General features: G+C 43.3%; 1 protein-coding gene across 3 annotated transcripts in view; it reads left to right on the plus strand.

The window, feature by feature from the left end:
- The window catches only part of ZKSCAN1 (zinc finger with KRAB and SCAN domains 1), a 63,724-nt gene extending 48,783 nt beyond the window's left edge, over positions 1-14,941 (plus strand). For 2 of the 3 annotated variants that reach the window (XM_060649436.3, XM_060649443.3), the window contains 5 exons: positions 1,976-2,488; positions 2,733-2,886; positions 4,889-4,980; positions 5,257-5,383; positions 7,862-14,941. In XM_060649436.3, coding sequence (XP_060505419.1) covers positions 2,063-2,488; positions 2,733-2,886; positions 4,889-4,980; positions 5,257-5,383; positions 7,862-8,754 — 1,692 coding nt within the window. In that variant the 5' untranslated portion in view covers positions 1,976-2,062 and the 3' untranslated portion in view covers positions 8,755-14,941. The remainder of the gene's footprint in view (positions 1-1,975; positions 2,489-2,732; positions 2,887-4,888; positions 4,981-5,256; positions 5,384-7,861) is intronic. The other variant, XM_078439838.2, reaches the window with a different exon arrangement.
- Positions 14,942-15,780: the final 839 nt, after the last annotated feature.

The following is a 15,780-nucleotide window of genomic DNA, read 5'->3' on the forward strand; positions in this document are numbered from 1 at the left end:
TGAGCCACGCAGGCACCCCTGTTTTAGGTTTTTAAAAAACAGACTTTTGGGGGCACCGGGGTGGCTCAGTCCGTTAAGCATCAGACTCTTGATTTCGGCTCAGGTCATGATACCATGATGGGATTGAGCCCTGCACTCACAGCATGGAGCCTGCTTCAGATTCTCTCCCTGTCTCTCTGCCCCTCTCCCTCTTGTGCACTCACTTGTTTGCTCTCCTCAAAGTAAATAAACATTAAAAAAAAAGAAAAATCTTCTTTAAAAACACAAAAACAGACTTTTAAGATCTTAAAATTCTTCATTTGGAAGATTTTATACAGTGTAGAAAGTATAAGGTTTTTAAATATTAACAGATGATTAGGTTTGTCCAGGATACTTAGTATCATCTCTGGAAGTTACAATTACATAACAATGTCGGCGCCCCCCCCCCCCCATGCACTTTTTTTTTTTTTAAGCAGCTGCCCTGTCACTTATTGGTTGATTTCTTGTTGAATTAGTTTGACATTCGTTCTTACCCACTAATCTGCGTGAGTGAAACCTCGCAGTAGGTAGAAGCTTCATCTGTGCCACTTTCTTAACGTGTGTTTCCACTGTTTGCGTTTCTTCGAATTGTGCTTTTTCTGTTGGAGTCTTTAAGCTGCTGGTCTTTTTTCTTCTTTTCTTTTTTCCAGATGTAATTGACATATAACATCATATTCCAGGTGTACAACATAATGGTTTGATATTTGGGCAAAACGATCACAACAAATCTAGTTAACATCTGTCACCACAATTACAATTTTTTTTTCTTGTGATGAGGGTTTTTAAGGGCGCTTAGCAACTTTCAAGTATGCAATACAGTGTTATTCACTGTAGTCCCCTTGTTGTACATTATGTTCCTATGACTTCTTTACGACCTGGAAGTCTATCATTTGAGCCCTGTCACCCAGTTTGCCTGCCCCTGTACTTGTCTCTTTTATGAAGACAAGATTAGTTCAAGCTGGATAAAATAATCCATTATTCCACATAACTGGTCTCAGGTAAACTGGGAGATATCACAGTACCTAAAAGCGAACAAGTGAAATGAGGAAATTTTGGCAGCCCTCTGTGTGGGGGAGGGAGGTTCCCACTTTTTCCTTGGGACGTACCCTGTGACGTGTGCCGGTTCGACATTTAACCAAGGGCGGGTGTTAATGTCAGTTTGTAACATGCCGTCTGTAGAATGGCACTGGCGGTCGTGCCTCCCTGCAAGTGCTGTTGTGTCCGGAAATAAGATGACGTGTGTACTGCTTGAAGCCTGGTACCTGGCACCCTGCTGACACTCAGCTCTCTCTGGGACGAGCACTTAGAAGCATGGCGTCGTAACCTGCTGTCCTGGAGGTTAGGTGTTCAGACTCAGGCACACACCCTAAGGGTGTTATTGGCCTGTTGGACGTTTCTCTCTGCACGCCTTTTTTTTTTTTTTTTTTTATGGGGGCACCTGGGTGGCTCAGTCAGTTAAGTGCCTAACTCTTGATTTCAGAGTTAACTCTTAACTCAGTCGGTTAAGTGCCTAACTCGTGCAGGTCTGATCTCTCGGTTCATTTGTTCAAGCCCCACCTTGGGTTCTGCATTGACAGTGTGGAGCCTGCTTGGGATTCTCTCTCTTCTCTCTCTCTCTCTCTCTCTCTCTGTCTGTCTGTCTCTCTCTCTCTCTCAACAAACAAAAAAACTTAAAAAGAATTTATTTTTAAGTAATCTCTACACTCAACATGGGGCTCAAACTCACAACCCCGAGATCGAGAGTGTGCCACCTGCTCTACCAACTGAGCCAGCCAGGCACCCCCTCTCTGTAAGCCTTAACATATAAAATGACGGTGAAAACAGTGTGACTCTGGAGGTTTTGTTTTTTCTTTTGCTTTTCAGAGGCATTTTCAGTGCCTTGATGTGCAGCCTTGTGTGAAGTGTTGACACAGGTCACTTTTCATAAAGGTACTAATAATTATGTTTACTATGTCAGGAACAATACCGAAACATATCAGAAAACATCTAGAACAGAAAGGAGAGCACAGACCCTGTTTGGATCAAGTCAGCTCCCTGAGCCTGAATGATGACTGCAGAATCCAGGGAAGCCACAGGTCTGTCCCCCCAGGCTGCCCAGGAGAAGGATGGTATCGTAATAGTGAAGGTAGAAGAGGAAGATGAAGAAGACCACATGTGGGGGCAGGATTCCAGCCTGCAGGAGACGCCGCCTCCCGACCCAGAGATTTTCCGCCAACGTTTCAGGCACTTCTGTTACCAGAACACTTTTGGGCCTCGAGAGGCTCTGAGTCGACTGAAGGAACTTTGTCATCAGTGGCTCCGACCAGAGATAAACACTAAGGAGCAGATCCTGGAGCTGCTGGTACTGGAGCAGTTCCTCTCCATCCTGCCCAAGGAGCTCCAAGTCTGGCTGCAGGAATACCGTCCTGATAGTGGGGAGGAGGCCGTGACCCTTCTGGAAGATTTAGAGCTCGATTTGTCAGGACAGCAGGTAAGAAGAAGGTGAAACCTATTCTGTATAAGCAGCACTTGGGCTGTAAGCCTGGAGCAAAGAGAGAGTTGCAGTTTGAAGCTGGCACTGGTAGTCTTTGTGGTGGTTATTCTTCTCCGCTCAGATGCTAAGAGGTGCTCTGGCCTCCTTCGCCTGCATCCACTCATTATACGTACCCTCTTTCTGTTCATTTAAACTCCGGTGTAAAAAATGATTTACCCATAAACCCACCATTTGTCCTCAGGTCCCAGGTCAAGTTCATGGGCCTGAGATGCTTGCCAGGGGGATGGTGCCTCTGGATCCAATGCAGGAGTCCTCAAGCTTTGACCTTCATCATGAGGCCACCCAGTCCCATTTCAAGCATTCATCTCGGAAGCCTCGCCTCTTGCAGTCACGGGGTAAGAAAGAAGCAAGATTTCATGTGGGGGAAAGCAAACTGTCCGGGGTGGGAGTGCCCTCTCTGTGTTGCTGAGGGCCTGTAATAAAAAAAATTTTTAAGCATGCTTGTTTTTTTTTTTTTTTTTTTTTAATCATTACACTTTATTGTCATTATTAATAAATATTGGGGGAAATGAAACTTACAGCTCAACCTCAGGAGTTAACGTTACTGAGATGGTAAATAAAATGTGCATCTTGAACTGGGGTGGACATTACATTATTCTTGGAATGGTTAGCCTTTTGGATGTCCAGATTTTTTTTACAGGAAAGTGCTAGGAAGTGGTAATATATTTCCGGTCTGGGTTTTAAGACACTCTTGTTAATGTCCTAAGTTGCCTTGAAAAGGATCAGTTTTTAAAATTCATTTTATTTCAAAAAAAAAAAAAAAAATTCATTTTATTTCAGATGTGTCAGAATGTTGTAGAACGTCTTTTTCTAGCTTCCAAAAATTTCAAACAGTGTGGAAAGGATGGGAAAAATATTTTGGTTTTTTGTGAGGAACATGAGGAAAAAAATCATTTCAGGGTCATGTAAATGAAAATCAGTTTAAGTATTTTTTCCTTTGAGGGAAATATTAATGTCTTTATCCAATTTAAAAATCAAAGTAGGTATGTAGACATCTCTAAAAACAGTAACATACTAAAAGTCGTTGTTCGAGAGGAGTTGATAAAGGAATGTTCCTTATCCAATGTGTTTATTTGTGATGGCATTTAAGGCGTGAATATTAGAGCTGCAGGAAACGTTCTCTGCGTGCTGGAGAAATCCATGTAAATCAGTGCATTGTGATGTTTGATTCACCACTGTCCATGAAGTCCCAGCCATGTCCTATCTAGGACTTGCGAGGTCTCTCTACCCTTCACGTGGGGGAAGCCAGGAAATTGAAGAGGGTATTTTTAGTTTTAAGTGCCAGATTGAGAGCTTTTTGTCCCCAGAGTTAGCAGTTTTAGAGACCCTGACACCTACCCTTGATGCTTACTAAATAGATCTCCAGGGAATTCAGCCATTTGCATTTATCCTCAATTCCCTCTTGGCACTACCCCTCTTCCAGAGTCTTTCCTAATTCTCAGAAGGTTAAAATGCTAGATACTTGGGTCTTTTTTGCACATTTTGCTTTAGCTTCTCTTTTAACCACTTGGTCTGAAATAGTTACAGGGTTTAGTAATTCAGTTTCAAGTTCGTTTCTCTTCTGTCTTTGCAGCTCAGTAACATCATCTGTTTATCCAGTAATACTTCCAAATCTCACATTACTTGGCAAGGGAAGATTTTGATTTTGCGGTTTAGAAATTTGTGTAGTTGTTCTTACATATTGCAGTTAGTGTGATCATCTGATCGATGTCTTGTATTAGATCCGTGTCAACCCACGCTTTTATATACTTGTGAATGTTTTGTCGACATCTGAAGCATGTATGCATTTTATCAGAAAACTGTGGCTGAGGGAGAAAAGTAGAAGCACAAAAAACAGCCAGAATAGATTCCCTTGTTACTCTGAGTAATGTCTCTGTTCTGAGACATTACTACGGAAGATTGTTAGCACTCATGTTATAGTGTTCATAACTCAATGAAATTCTGATGCTCTGGCTCTTTGGACTGCGGAAAATTAAATTGTGAGCCAAACTTGAATCATGGACTGAATTAACCCATATCTGTAGCTGAGAATAGGAAGCTGGCTCTGCCATTCTTAACTGTGTGACATTAGACAAGTCATTTACCCTCTCAGGGCTTGGATTCCCCCTCATTAAACTAAAGGGATTGGACCAGGTGATTTTAAGGACCCTTTTATGACACCTTGTGACTCCCACCTAAAAGTCTTTTCTTTGTTAAGTTCTCCGTAGTTAACTATTCTGTAGTTAAGCACTGAACATCGAACATGCTGGTGCAGGAAAGAGAGTGCCCCGGGCCCTTCTTGGAGGGGAGGCCCAGCACAGAGCTGGTTTCACTCACAGCTCCTTTCTCCTCCCTCAGCTCTCCCTGCCACCCACGTTCCTGCCCCTCATCACGAGGGGAGTCCCAGAGACCAGGCGATGGCATCTGCACTATTCACAGCAGATTCCCAGGTGAGCTGTGGGCCCCTCTGCCCTCCTGAGACCCTCGTGTCTGCCTCTCTTCCTGGAGCTCTTTTAGCTCTCTCCACCCAGGACACAATCTTGATGCCCCAACCCACAGAGTAGCCCCACTCCTCCTGATCCCATTCACCAGAGCCTTATGGTCACCTTTTCTTTCCCAGCATCCTGTAGGTTTGCAGTCAATTCTGTCCCTGACTCCAGGTTTGGGTGATGGGGTTGTCCCTGAGCTTTGGGAGAACTGAGTGTGGGGCTCTCATATTATTTCAGGCAATGGTGAAGATCGAGGACATGGCCGTGTCCCTCATCCTGGAGGAATGGGGATGTCAGAACCTGGCTCGGAGGAATCTCAATAGGGACAACAGGCAGGAGAATTATGGGAACGTGTTTTCCCAGGGTAAGACTAATGCAGGATTGTTGTCTGAGATTGTTTTGCATCTTTTTTTGTTAGTTGTGGAATTTCTGATGTGGTCAGCTGAGAGTTGACAAGGATTGAGAGACTACTGAGCCCCCCCCCCTTTTTTTTTCAGACCAATTAGAGAAGGAGCACAATTATATTTACTTAGCCCCCAAAGCCTGATACTGTGATTCCCTGATTCCAAGTGGATTTTTTACCTTTCAGTAGTTTTTGCTGTTAGAAATCAGAAATACTCTTGTGTTCTGAGTCCTCACCTCTTCAACCAATCTGATCCTAGGATTCTTCTCCAGTCCCCTTGGGTTGCAATGTAGGTGCCTCTGTCGAGGGGGTAGAATCTGTATTTCCTATTAGGTCCATGTGAGACCTGATCATTGGTCTAGTCCTAACCTAGGACCACATTCCTGGAGTTACCAAGCATCCTCCCCTGGGCTTTCAGTCTTTTTCCATCCTGCGAGCACAGCTCCACAATAGCTTTATTTAATTCATGAACTTGCGCCTGTTACCTCCCTTGTGATTAGGATTCCCAGTTTCCAAACCCAGTGCTGGTCTTCTGTGGAGAGGTCTGTTCCTGAATGAGTAGTAGGAACAAAAAGAAGTTCTAAGAGACATCATCCAGATAAGATAAGGTGACACAAGTGACAAACATTCCCATTTGTCCCTGCAAGACCTCAAGCCTTGAAGACAATACTGGACAGCAGCTCCCAAATAAATAGTATCATGGGGGGTTCACAGTGAGACTTCTGCCGGGGTGGGGTGAGGGGGGGTAGGGAGGAGGGTCACTGAAGGGGACTGAAGAAGGAACCTCAGGTTTTGTCTTGAACCATAGATATAACCGGGTGATAATTTCCTGGTTAAGCCAAGGAACTGATGTGTGTTTATGAGCTTGGTATTACCTACCCCATGATAACTTCAAAAAGCAAACAAACAAAAACAGTACAGTCTGGGAACTATCCAGATAACCAAGGACTTTGGCTTGGAATTCAAAAGAAGTGGACTGATGTCCTCAGTATTTATGGCGATTTCATCACTAAAATCAGAGGTTAGATACCGTTCAACTCTCTGTAATTTCTTTCGGAGGTCTGTTTGGGATAGTGCAGACCCACTTGGAAAGGGTTCTTAAAGCCCAAGTAAATAAAGAATAGGGTTGAGATATCTTGGGTCTCTCCCTAGATGATTGTAGAGATAGATAGATAGATAGATAGATAGATAGATAGACTCTACATACACACATTATAGATATATATATATATATAGATATATATATATAGATATATATGTAGATATATGTAGATATAAATAATACTGCATGGTTTTTGAACAGTTTTCAATCTCTATTTGAAAATAACGACATGCAGAATTTAGCAGTCTACAATAAAGGTGTATTCCAGTGTTTTACCAGTGCGCTGGTTGCTACACGAGAGCGTCAGCCTTGTGTTTGTAAAATTTGGGATTTTTACATTCTCTCTGTCATGGGCCATATACAGAATTGTTTTCAGTTTCTTTTCTGTTCTCCGTTATTCTCAGTGGTCTGTCAGTGAAGGTTCTAGTTACGTTTATTAATGCCCCAACCAGCTGCTTCCCCCTTGTCTCTGATACCTGAGCACTGTCAGCTCTGTGCTGCTCTCACTGGAGGAGATAATCTCCTGTGTCTCAAAGGCCTATGTAACCTGCCAAGTCCAGAGCTCCTTGTTTTGTCCGTTAACCATGGACTTGTAAAAAGCTCACAGAATTGGAGGAGTATTCACTTTTCCTTTATTAACTATGTATATGCCTTTCTTTGTGCTAATACCACTTACTGTTTTCTAGGAGAGACCTGTCCATTCTTTTTTCAAACTCATACTTTATTAGAAATGGAAAGTGATTTTTTTTTTTATGTTTATTTATTTTTGAGAGAGAGACAGAGTGTGAGCTGGGGAGGGACAAGAGAGACAGGGAGACACAGAATCTGAAGCAGGCTCCATCCAGGCTCTGAGCTGTCAGCACAGAGCCTGATGCAGGGCTCGAACTCACAAACCGTGAGATCATGACCTGAGCCGAAGTCGGACGCTCAACTGACTGAGCCACCCAGGCACCCCTGGAACGTGATTTTTTTAAACATATATTCCTTCAAATTAATTAGGGGGTGACCAGTCATACAACTGTGAATGATGACCTCCTGCATTCCTCATTCCTTCCTTCCCTAACTGGTCCTGCTCCCTCCGCTCTTCCCAGGTGCACGCTCCCATGCTGTCAGCACACTGCCCCTGCTGTCCTCCCGCTCTGTCTGCCCTCTCTTCCCCCAACTCTGCTCCCTGTTATCCCCATTTTCTTCCCCTGATTTTCTCATATTTCATCCCTGTGGATACTGTGATGCCACTTTACAGGCATGTAGAAGCTTCCTGGAGAACAGTGTCACTTGATTGATTACCCCACAGGTTGAAAAGAAAATGTTGCTATTTGTATTTTCTGTTGTGTCAGGTTGTGAAAACAGGAATGAGAATGAGGAGTCAGCCTCAAAGGCTGAAAACGCAGAAGACTCAGCATCACGTGGGGAGACAACAGGAAGATTCCAGAAAGATTTTGCAGAGAAACGTGAACAGCAGGGCAGAATAGTAGAAAGGCAGCAAAGAAACCCTGAGGAAAAAACCGGAAGAGAAAAAAGAGATTCGGGGCCAGCTACAGTCAAGGAAAAAAAACCCACCACGGGAGAGAGAGGTCCAAGGGAGAAGGGTAAAGGATTGGGAAGAAGCTTTAGTCTGAGTTCAAACTTTAACGCCCCCGAAGAGGTGCCGACGGGAACGAAGTCCCACAGATGTGATGAATGTGGAAAATGCTTCACGAGGAGTTCAAGCCTTATTCGCCATAAAATAATCCACACTGGAGAAAAGCCCTATGAATGTAGTGAGTGTGGGAAAGCCTTCAGTCTTAACTCAAACCTTGTCCTGCATCAGAGAATCCACACCGGAGAGAAGCCTCATGAATGTAACGAGTGTGGCAAAGCCTTCAGTCACAGTTCAAATCTCATTCTCCATCAGCGGATCCACTCTGGAGAGAAACCTTATGAATGTAATGAGTGTGGGAAGGCCTTCAGCCAGAGCTCAGACCTTACTAAACATCAGCGGATCCACACGGGGGAGAAACCCTATGAATGTAGTGAGTGCGGAAAAGCTTTCAACCGAAACTCATACCTTATCTTGCACCGGAGAATTCACACACGAGAAAAGCCGTACAAATGCACCAAGTGCGGCAAGGCCTTCACCCGGAGCTCGACCCTCACTCTGCACCACAGAATCCACACGAGAGAGCGAGCCCCCGAGTACAGCCCCGCCTCCCTCGATGCCTTTGGAGCATTCCTGAAAAGCTGTGTGTAAGGCAAGGAGTTGTCAACAAGCCATTTCCCCCTTCTGTTTCCAAAATTACCTTAGAGACGTGTGCCCACGGAGGGGAAAAAAGGCAGCCTCAACAGATTATAAAAGTCACACTTAAGGATCCTTGTAGCTACATCAGCAGTGTTCTGCCTTTGCATAGTCTGTGGGCATGTAATCCCTCCACACAGCCCCTGCAGGGGAAAGCTAGTCACATGGAGAATCCTCACGATACTTCCGTACAAGACGAAAGCACACATCACGGCAAAACGTCAAGCTTTTCAGTAATGAGGATACCTTTTAAGGTGCTCTTGGCCCAAAAAACCACGGTACAAAATTGAAAGATTAAGATTGGCCCCGTGAAAACGATACTGAGGTTTAAAGCTGCTTGCTGCAAACAAACCCCACTTGGCCAGCATCTTGCTATCCCGTATTTCTCAAAAAGAGGAACAGTTGAAACAAAAACTGCATTGGGACATGCTGCTCAAACTAGTTCTAGAGATGATAAGTTATATATGTGATCACTGGTAGCCTGCCAAAGCTATAGAAATCTAGGACTGTGCTGATCAGTATCAAACCAAAGATTTCTGGCTCTTCCTGAACGAGGGTACGTGCACCAGTCTACAGTTCCAAAGGACGGCAACAAATGTAGATGGCTCTATCCTCATCACTGAGATAAATCCTACTGAAATGGCAACAATGATTCAAAACCCTTCTCTCCCTTCTCGAAATCCCTAAAGCACTATGGCACTCCTAAATGCATTTCTCCACAAGCTAGCACTTGATTGTATACTGTCTTTTAATCCACCATTGTTTCGTGTATGAAAGTTTTCGTCCTGCCCCCTGCCACACCCCAGCAAAGAGATGCTTCGATCGTCAGGGGATATATTTACATCCCCGTCAGCACTGGACACAGTGCTGAACACCTAAGACGCACTCATTATACCTGACTTCTAACAGGACTTTCTATGCTTATGATAAAGTCCTGTGTGAATCACGAGTACCTGAAGTATGGTAGCCTGGCCCAACTTTTGAAGAGGACCTTCGGAATCCGAGGCATGCTAAAGCTCTGGGGTCTGATGCTGTTTTTATCCTGAATATAAAAGAAAGGTGCTGGCCAGCTGCCTGCATAGACTCTTCCTAAACACAGATCTGTGAGTAAGTACCATGGAATGTCAGAAGTGACTTTATTGTCATCATCTTAAAAATAGGAACATTTACTAAGGCCAGTTTTTAACATCTTTCTGTTCCAAAAGATCTTAGAATTCTCTTCAGTCAGCTGTTGAACGTGATCATTTAGGCACTTTCTGAGTCATTTGTAACTAAATATAGTTCAGAAGCTATAATCTGTGTTCCTTTTCAGAAAAAGGAAACCTGTAGAGTGCATTCCCCCCCACACACACACACTTTTCCAGAAGCTTTGCAAAAGCATTTGATATTGTTAGCTGGCAATTACCAAACAAGTTTGTTGCTCTGAGGAGTTCACCAACAAGCTGAGACGTGGTTGGGTGTATCATAGTTGAACTGCACAGCATCTCTTCTGTTTCTCACCCCTGAAGACTGAGGGGAGGTTCTGAAACTCATCTTTTCCATCGTCTGTGCAGGAGGAAGCAATTGGCTGCCTAGAAACTAATGGCAGACGTTTTTCAGATACACATACGGGAGACGCAGGTAGCATGGGCTACATAGGCAGTCCTCAGGGACTTGGGTAGAGATGACTCTGCTCCTGAGAGTGTGCAAATGATGATGGACAGCCCTGCACGAACTTAGAAACAGACTAAGAGCAGACCTGAAGACTCCCCTTCCTGGGGGAACCCACGTAGAGTTTGAGGTTTTCCATCAAGAAACAAAACTATCATTGACCAGTTGTTCAGTGACCCAGCAGCTCAAGCCTGGGAGACAGCATGGCTGTATGGGGAACCAGTAAGGTGGGGACAACTGTGGCCTCAGTTCCAGACCAAACTAGAAATTCTGCACAGCAGTAATTCTTTGGCCTCTCTTTAGAGCTGGGACTGACCACAGCTCCCCTGTAGCTTCTAAACAGTCCTGTCAGTGTTGGCTGAGGAAACTTCAAGGAAGTCTGCAGGTGACCAGACTATTTCTGTCCGTCCAGTTTCAGACCAACAGAAGAGATAGTCCAGAAGAATATGCCTACATAGCTTTTTATAGTCCGTGAAGGTGGAAGAAGTGCTTTTAAGGTTTTTTTTCAGAGAGGACGCCACGGTGGAGGCTTCACGGCTGGTGCTCATCAGCAAAGACTTGCCACTGGGGAGCATCAGGAGCAGCAGGCCGCTTAACCCCAGGCACTGATCAAAGCACTGACTGTTCTGGAGAGGGAACGAACTTGGGTTGGTTCCACATTGGTCCTTTTTTGTTGTTGTTGTTGTTGTTTTTAGCCATAACTCCATGCTGACATTAATTCAGCCATCGTTTTGGGGTTTTTTGTTTTGTTTTTGTTTTTGTTGTTTTGTTTTGAAAAGGAAAGTTCAGTCCAGCCTGTGCCCTCCTATTTCTCTTCCTTGCCGACCACGGGGGAGCCACAGCGGTTGCCTCAGATCTTCAGCAGGTGCACTTCTGAAAGCAGCCATTTGAAAATGCATTTTCTGGGGGCCGGGGGGGACAGGCTATGGCTGTTCACGAAAACCTTTCACATTGGTCCATTTATCAGCTGCTCAGTGTAGAGTGTAATTGGGTCACGGTCAGAAAGGCTCACCACATCTCATTAGTGTGTCAGGACACTCAGAAGTTCTTGACTGGCCGAAGTCTATTAACAAACAGTTTAAGTACTCCATAGTTAACCATTAGCATGCTAGTTGACCTGATGGAAATTTTTGAAGGGTTTTTAAAGGATATACCTTAAATACACCTGCCAGGAAGATAAGTAAAATTCTTCAGATTGTGGGGGGGATTTGTCTGTATTCCAGCCTGGCAGGCAAGGCTCCAGCCTGAAAAGACAGATCTCTGAGGCATCTTGATATGTAAGACACTTCGTGTTTGATCAAAGGCATAAAAGTGAAACTGTGCTAAATGTGTACAGACAGCTCGCTGCATTTGATACGTGAGACCATTGACATCTTACATACATCAGAAAACTCATTCCAGGAAAGAAACTCAAGAATGCGATAAATATGGCAAAGCCTTTCATCACATCTCAGCCCTTGGCATCCAAAAGCTTACACTGTAAATAAACTTTATTAATATTGTATGTGAGGAAAACTTTCACGTATACCACTCGTTGCTTTGGACAGAAAATGAATTCCGTCAGTATGTTCCAATCATGTAATGAATTTCAGAAACACTGCAGAGGAAGCTTGATCCACTCCAGAGGATCCACAGAAGAAAAAAAATGTGGGGAAATGCTAAAAAGAAGGCAAAAATTGTTAAAAATTTGTTCATGTTGGGTACTTCTATATATTTTGTATGACCCACAATGTCAATGTCTGTGTTTTGTACCTTCAACCCCGGTTGTGATTCTGTGTATTCCCTGTAAACAGATAATGTATTTTATTTTAATCTATTTGACAGAACACATCACTCCAAAAGAGCAAAACTTCTGGAGTGAGTAGTGAAGGAGTTGATGTGGGTATAGACAAAAAGTCGGTTTACAGAACGGAGGAGGGGGAAGAGGAGAGAAAACCTTTAGAGTTTGGTGCTCACCAAATCAGAAGAGATTAGTAGATTCCTTAGGAGAGACAGGTCAATAGGCCTCTAAAATGGAACAGTTCCTATAAACATCTGCAGCTTCCTGCGCGTTTTCTCTTCAAAGCCAGGAAGTGGACCTCTTAGCTGCCAGCTCACCATTTCAGGCAAAGAAAATGGGTTCTCTGAGCTTGCGAGGTGGGGGAAGAGAGGCTTCTCCAGGAATCAAGAGTAGGGAGTGCACTGGAAAGGCCCATTGGGACCCATTAACCTGACCAGGTCATATAAACTATGGCCCTGCTTCCCCCACTAACTCTGTTCTTTATGCTTAGGCAATTTGGGTTAGCAGAACGCCGGGATGGGCCCTTTCCTGGAAAACCGGCATCCAGTTCCTGGCATGGCAGGAAGTTTTTCTGATAAGGCTTGAGAAGCGTTTTGCAGTATTTGCTTTGGCTGTGCTCCTGTGTAGCTTCCCTGCTCCCACTTACTTCCCGTGATTATTAGAAGGCTTGTGAAGATTCATAGCTGTGAAGGAATTTTTTTCTTCCTTTTTATCCTAGAGTTGATCACCTTTTATTCCAGGGTCTGGTCACCCTGATGTCCTCATCTGAAGCTAGCTAACCAGGTTCATCCTACCATCCTCATGGAAGATTCGTTATGTGAATTGGAGTAACAGTATTAAAATGTAGTCAAACGGTGACAGCAATACTTGCCAGAGGAGCCATATTTTTGTGTGTCCAACTCTGAGCAACTTCTCAGAAATATTTATGAGGGGGCTGGGTTCCCCATCTGGGAAACCAAATGAAGGTCTGCAGGTTGTGAAATGAAATGTAGAGTCAGAAGAAGAAACTAAGTGGTATAAATAGATCTTTTCATAGAAGTTAGAGTAGATTTTTTATTTCAACTACTACTGGAGAGTTTAATAAAAAGCATTATTTGCAGAGTTTTCCTAACCTAGGTTTAGATTTTGTTTTTAGAATGGACACACTACTGTACATTTAAAAGCAGTTACTTATTTTGCTATCCAAATTAATTTTTTATTATATCTGAAGATGAAATTATCTGTTTTACTTTTCAAAGCTTTGTAAAACAAACTTGAAGTTATAGGGAGGCTAAGCCATCTCCAATTCTGCAGGTCAAATAAAAGTTGGAGAAATAACTTTGGGCATATCATACAACAGAATGTGTCAATGTGAGAACTTAGTTTCATATTGTTCTGTTTGACAGTGGATGGCACAAACCTCATGTTTTCCTCTTATCCTGAAACAGTGGAAGGTAAGGAGAGGCATGAGGCTTCTAAACACTGTTATTTTAACAGCTTTTTTTTTTTTTTTAATGTTTTGAGATTTCTCCCCTCTGTTTACTTAAAGAATTATGGCCCACTTAGAATTACATGGTAATTAGCAAAACTAATTGGTCTTCAAGTTCAACTTTCTCCCTTCAGCAAGCACTCATGAAGCAGTGAGGCCGAGTGAGTGTCTTAAGAAATAAAAAAATGAGACCTGCAAGTGATTGAAGGGTGGTAATAAAACTCAGATTTCATTCCAGTTTCAGATTTGGGTTTTAAGTTTCTTGAGTCCAGGGAAGGGACTAGGCAAGCGCAGTCGCCCCGACTCAGGTGTGTGTGTTACTGCTTGCTCGCCTTCCTCCTCACCTCAGCCACTGACCAGTGTAAGTAAGGTTTCTTTCTGCCCTAGCAAGGACAAAGCATGTTAGGCTCCGACCAGCTTCTGCCAGTAGCAGGGGTTACATGAAAACAAATAATTGGGGGGAGGGGGGAGGGGGGGGAGAAGGCGGATGGTGATTGTGCAGAAAAATCTTGTTCTAAAACAAAACGAGTGTGAGGGTAAGGGTGGGGAGGGTTACAAGCAAAATCAGCGATTATTTTAAAATGAACATATTGTATTTTTATTAACTTGTAGTTAAATATAGGTTATTACAACCAGGTCAACATGATAAGCCTAAATCTATATAGAGAGCTAACTCAGGCATTGTCTTGTTTATCTGTAGACTGGATAAGACAAACCTTTCCTGTTCTGTCAGTCCCTAGTTTCTTAGTTTAGAATAAGTTAGATCGAAAGAAGAAAGTGTGTCTTTGTAATACCCGCAGAATTAAGTTCTTGCTGTTGAAACCTGGCTTCTCATTTCACTAGTCTTAGGAGAGTCCAGACGCTTGGTAGATGTTCAAGAAGTGATTTTTAAATTGCATTTGTTCCTTTAAAATCCTCATTAACCTTTCTAGGAAGGCTTCTTTGAATAAATAATGGGATCTTAGAGGAAAAGTGGTTTGTTTTTTTAAAAGCTAGGGAACTCCTCTATTGAAAATCATTTGAAAACTTGATTGAGGACTAAAGTTTCCATTATGAGAAATGGCAGCAAAATGACACTTACATGCATTTATAGTCAATGGTCCATTGTAGGTGGCCGGTGGTGTCTGATGAATGTTAGAGCAGTGAGGTTGGGGAAGGAGACTGTGGGGAATTGTAATAAATATCTCTATGTTGTTTCTCTTCTGGGTCATGGTAAAACAATAAATTCTCACCTCTAGGTGGCAGTGTTGGTGGCGTTTGCTTTTTGTCCTCCTTCGTTGCATAAATACACATTTTGGGTGAAGGAAAAAGTATAATTTCAAAGTTAAAAACAACTACACCCCTGCAGACCATCTTCGCAGCCGTGAACGTGCTGTAAGTAACTTCACAGGAGCACGTTCCAGGCGGCCTTTCGAAGGCAACCAATGAAAACCTGTGGTGTAAAGTAGCTCTTCCCGATACCCCAAAACACAATTTTCTCAGAAGACGGAACCATTAAAACAACTTTGACCAATTTATGACACTCCAAAAAAACCTGAACATCCTGACGGTTGGTGCAGCAGGTGATCTGTTCAGATCTTCACACTGTGACTTCTCCCCTGATAACCTGGTTCTGTTATTGTGCAATGTAGTGAAACAGACTCCATTTGATTTTTTTTTCTTACTTTGTCTCATTTAAATGCTTTATACACCCTATTTAGAAACCAGAATCGAGGTGTGAAACATTCTATCTGCTTCCGTTTCAGGGTTCTTAAGGACTACTAACTCCTGCCCTGCCTGCTCTAGTGGAACATGCAAACTCTTTTTAAAGTAAATAAAAGAAGTAAAAGGTGGCACATGTGAAAAAAAAAAACAACAACAAGTTTTTTATGCATTGATCTTCACAATAAAATCCCTATTCAGGGGAACTTTGCCCTGTCCAAGGGTCTTAGCACCCGCTCCCCCCACTGCCCAGAGAGCAGAACCTGAGCTGAGGGCTTGTGTGCAGATGATTTATTTGGGGAAGTGATTCCAAAGAACTGAAGTGAGGGACGGGGTAGGCCGAAATGGGAAGAAATCCAATCTGTTATTGAACTTGGTCACT

The sequence above is a fragment of the Panthera onca genome, chromosome E3 (assembly GCF_046562875.1).
Source record: "Panthera onca isolate mPanOnc1 chromosome E3, mPanOnc1 haplotype 2, whole genome shotgun sequence".
In the NCBI taxonomy this organism is placed as follows: domain Eukaryota; kingdom Metazoa; phylum Chordata; class Mammalia; order Carnivora; family Felidae; genus Panthera; species Panthera onca.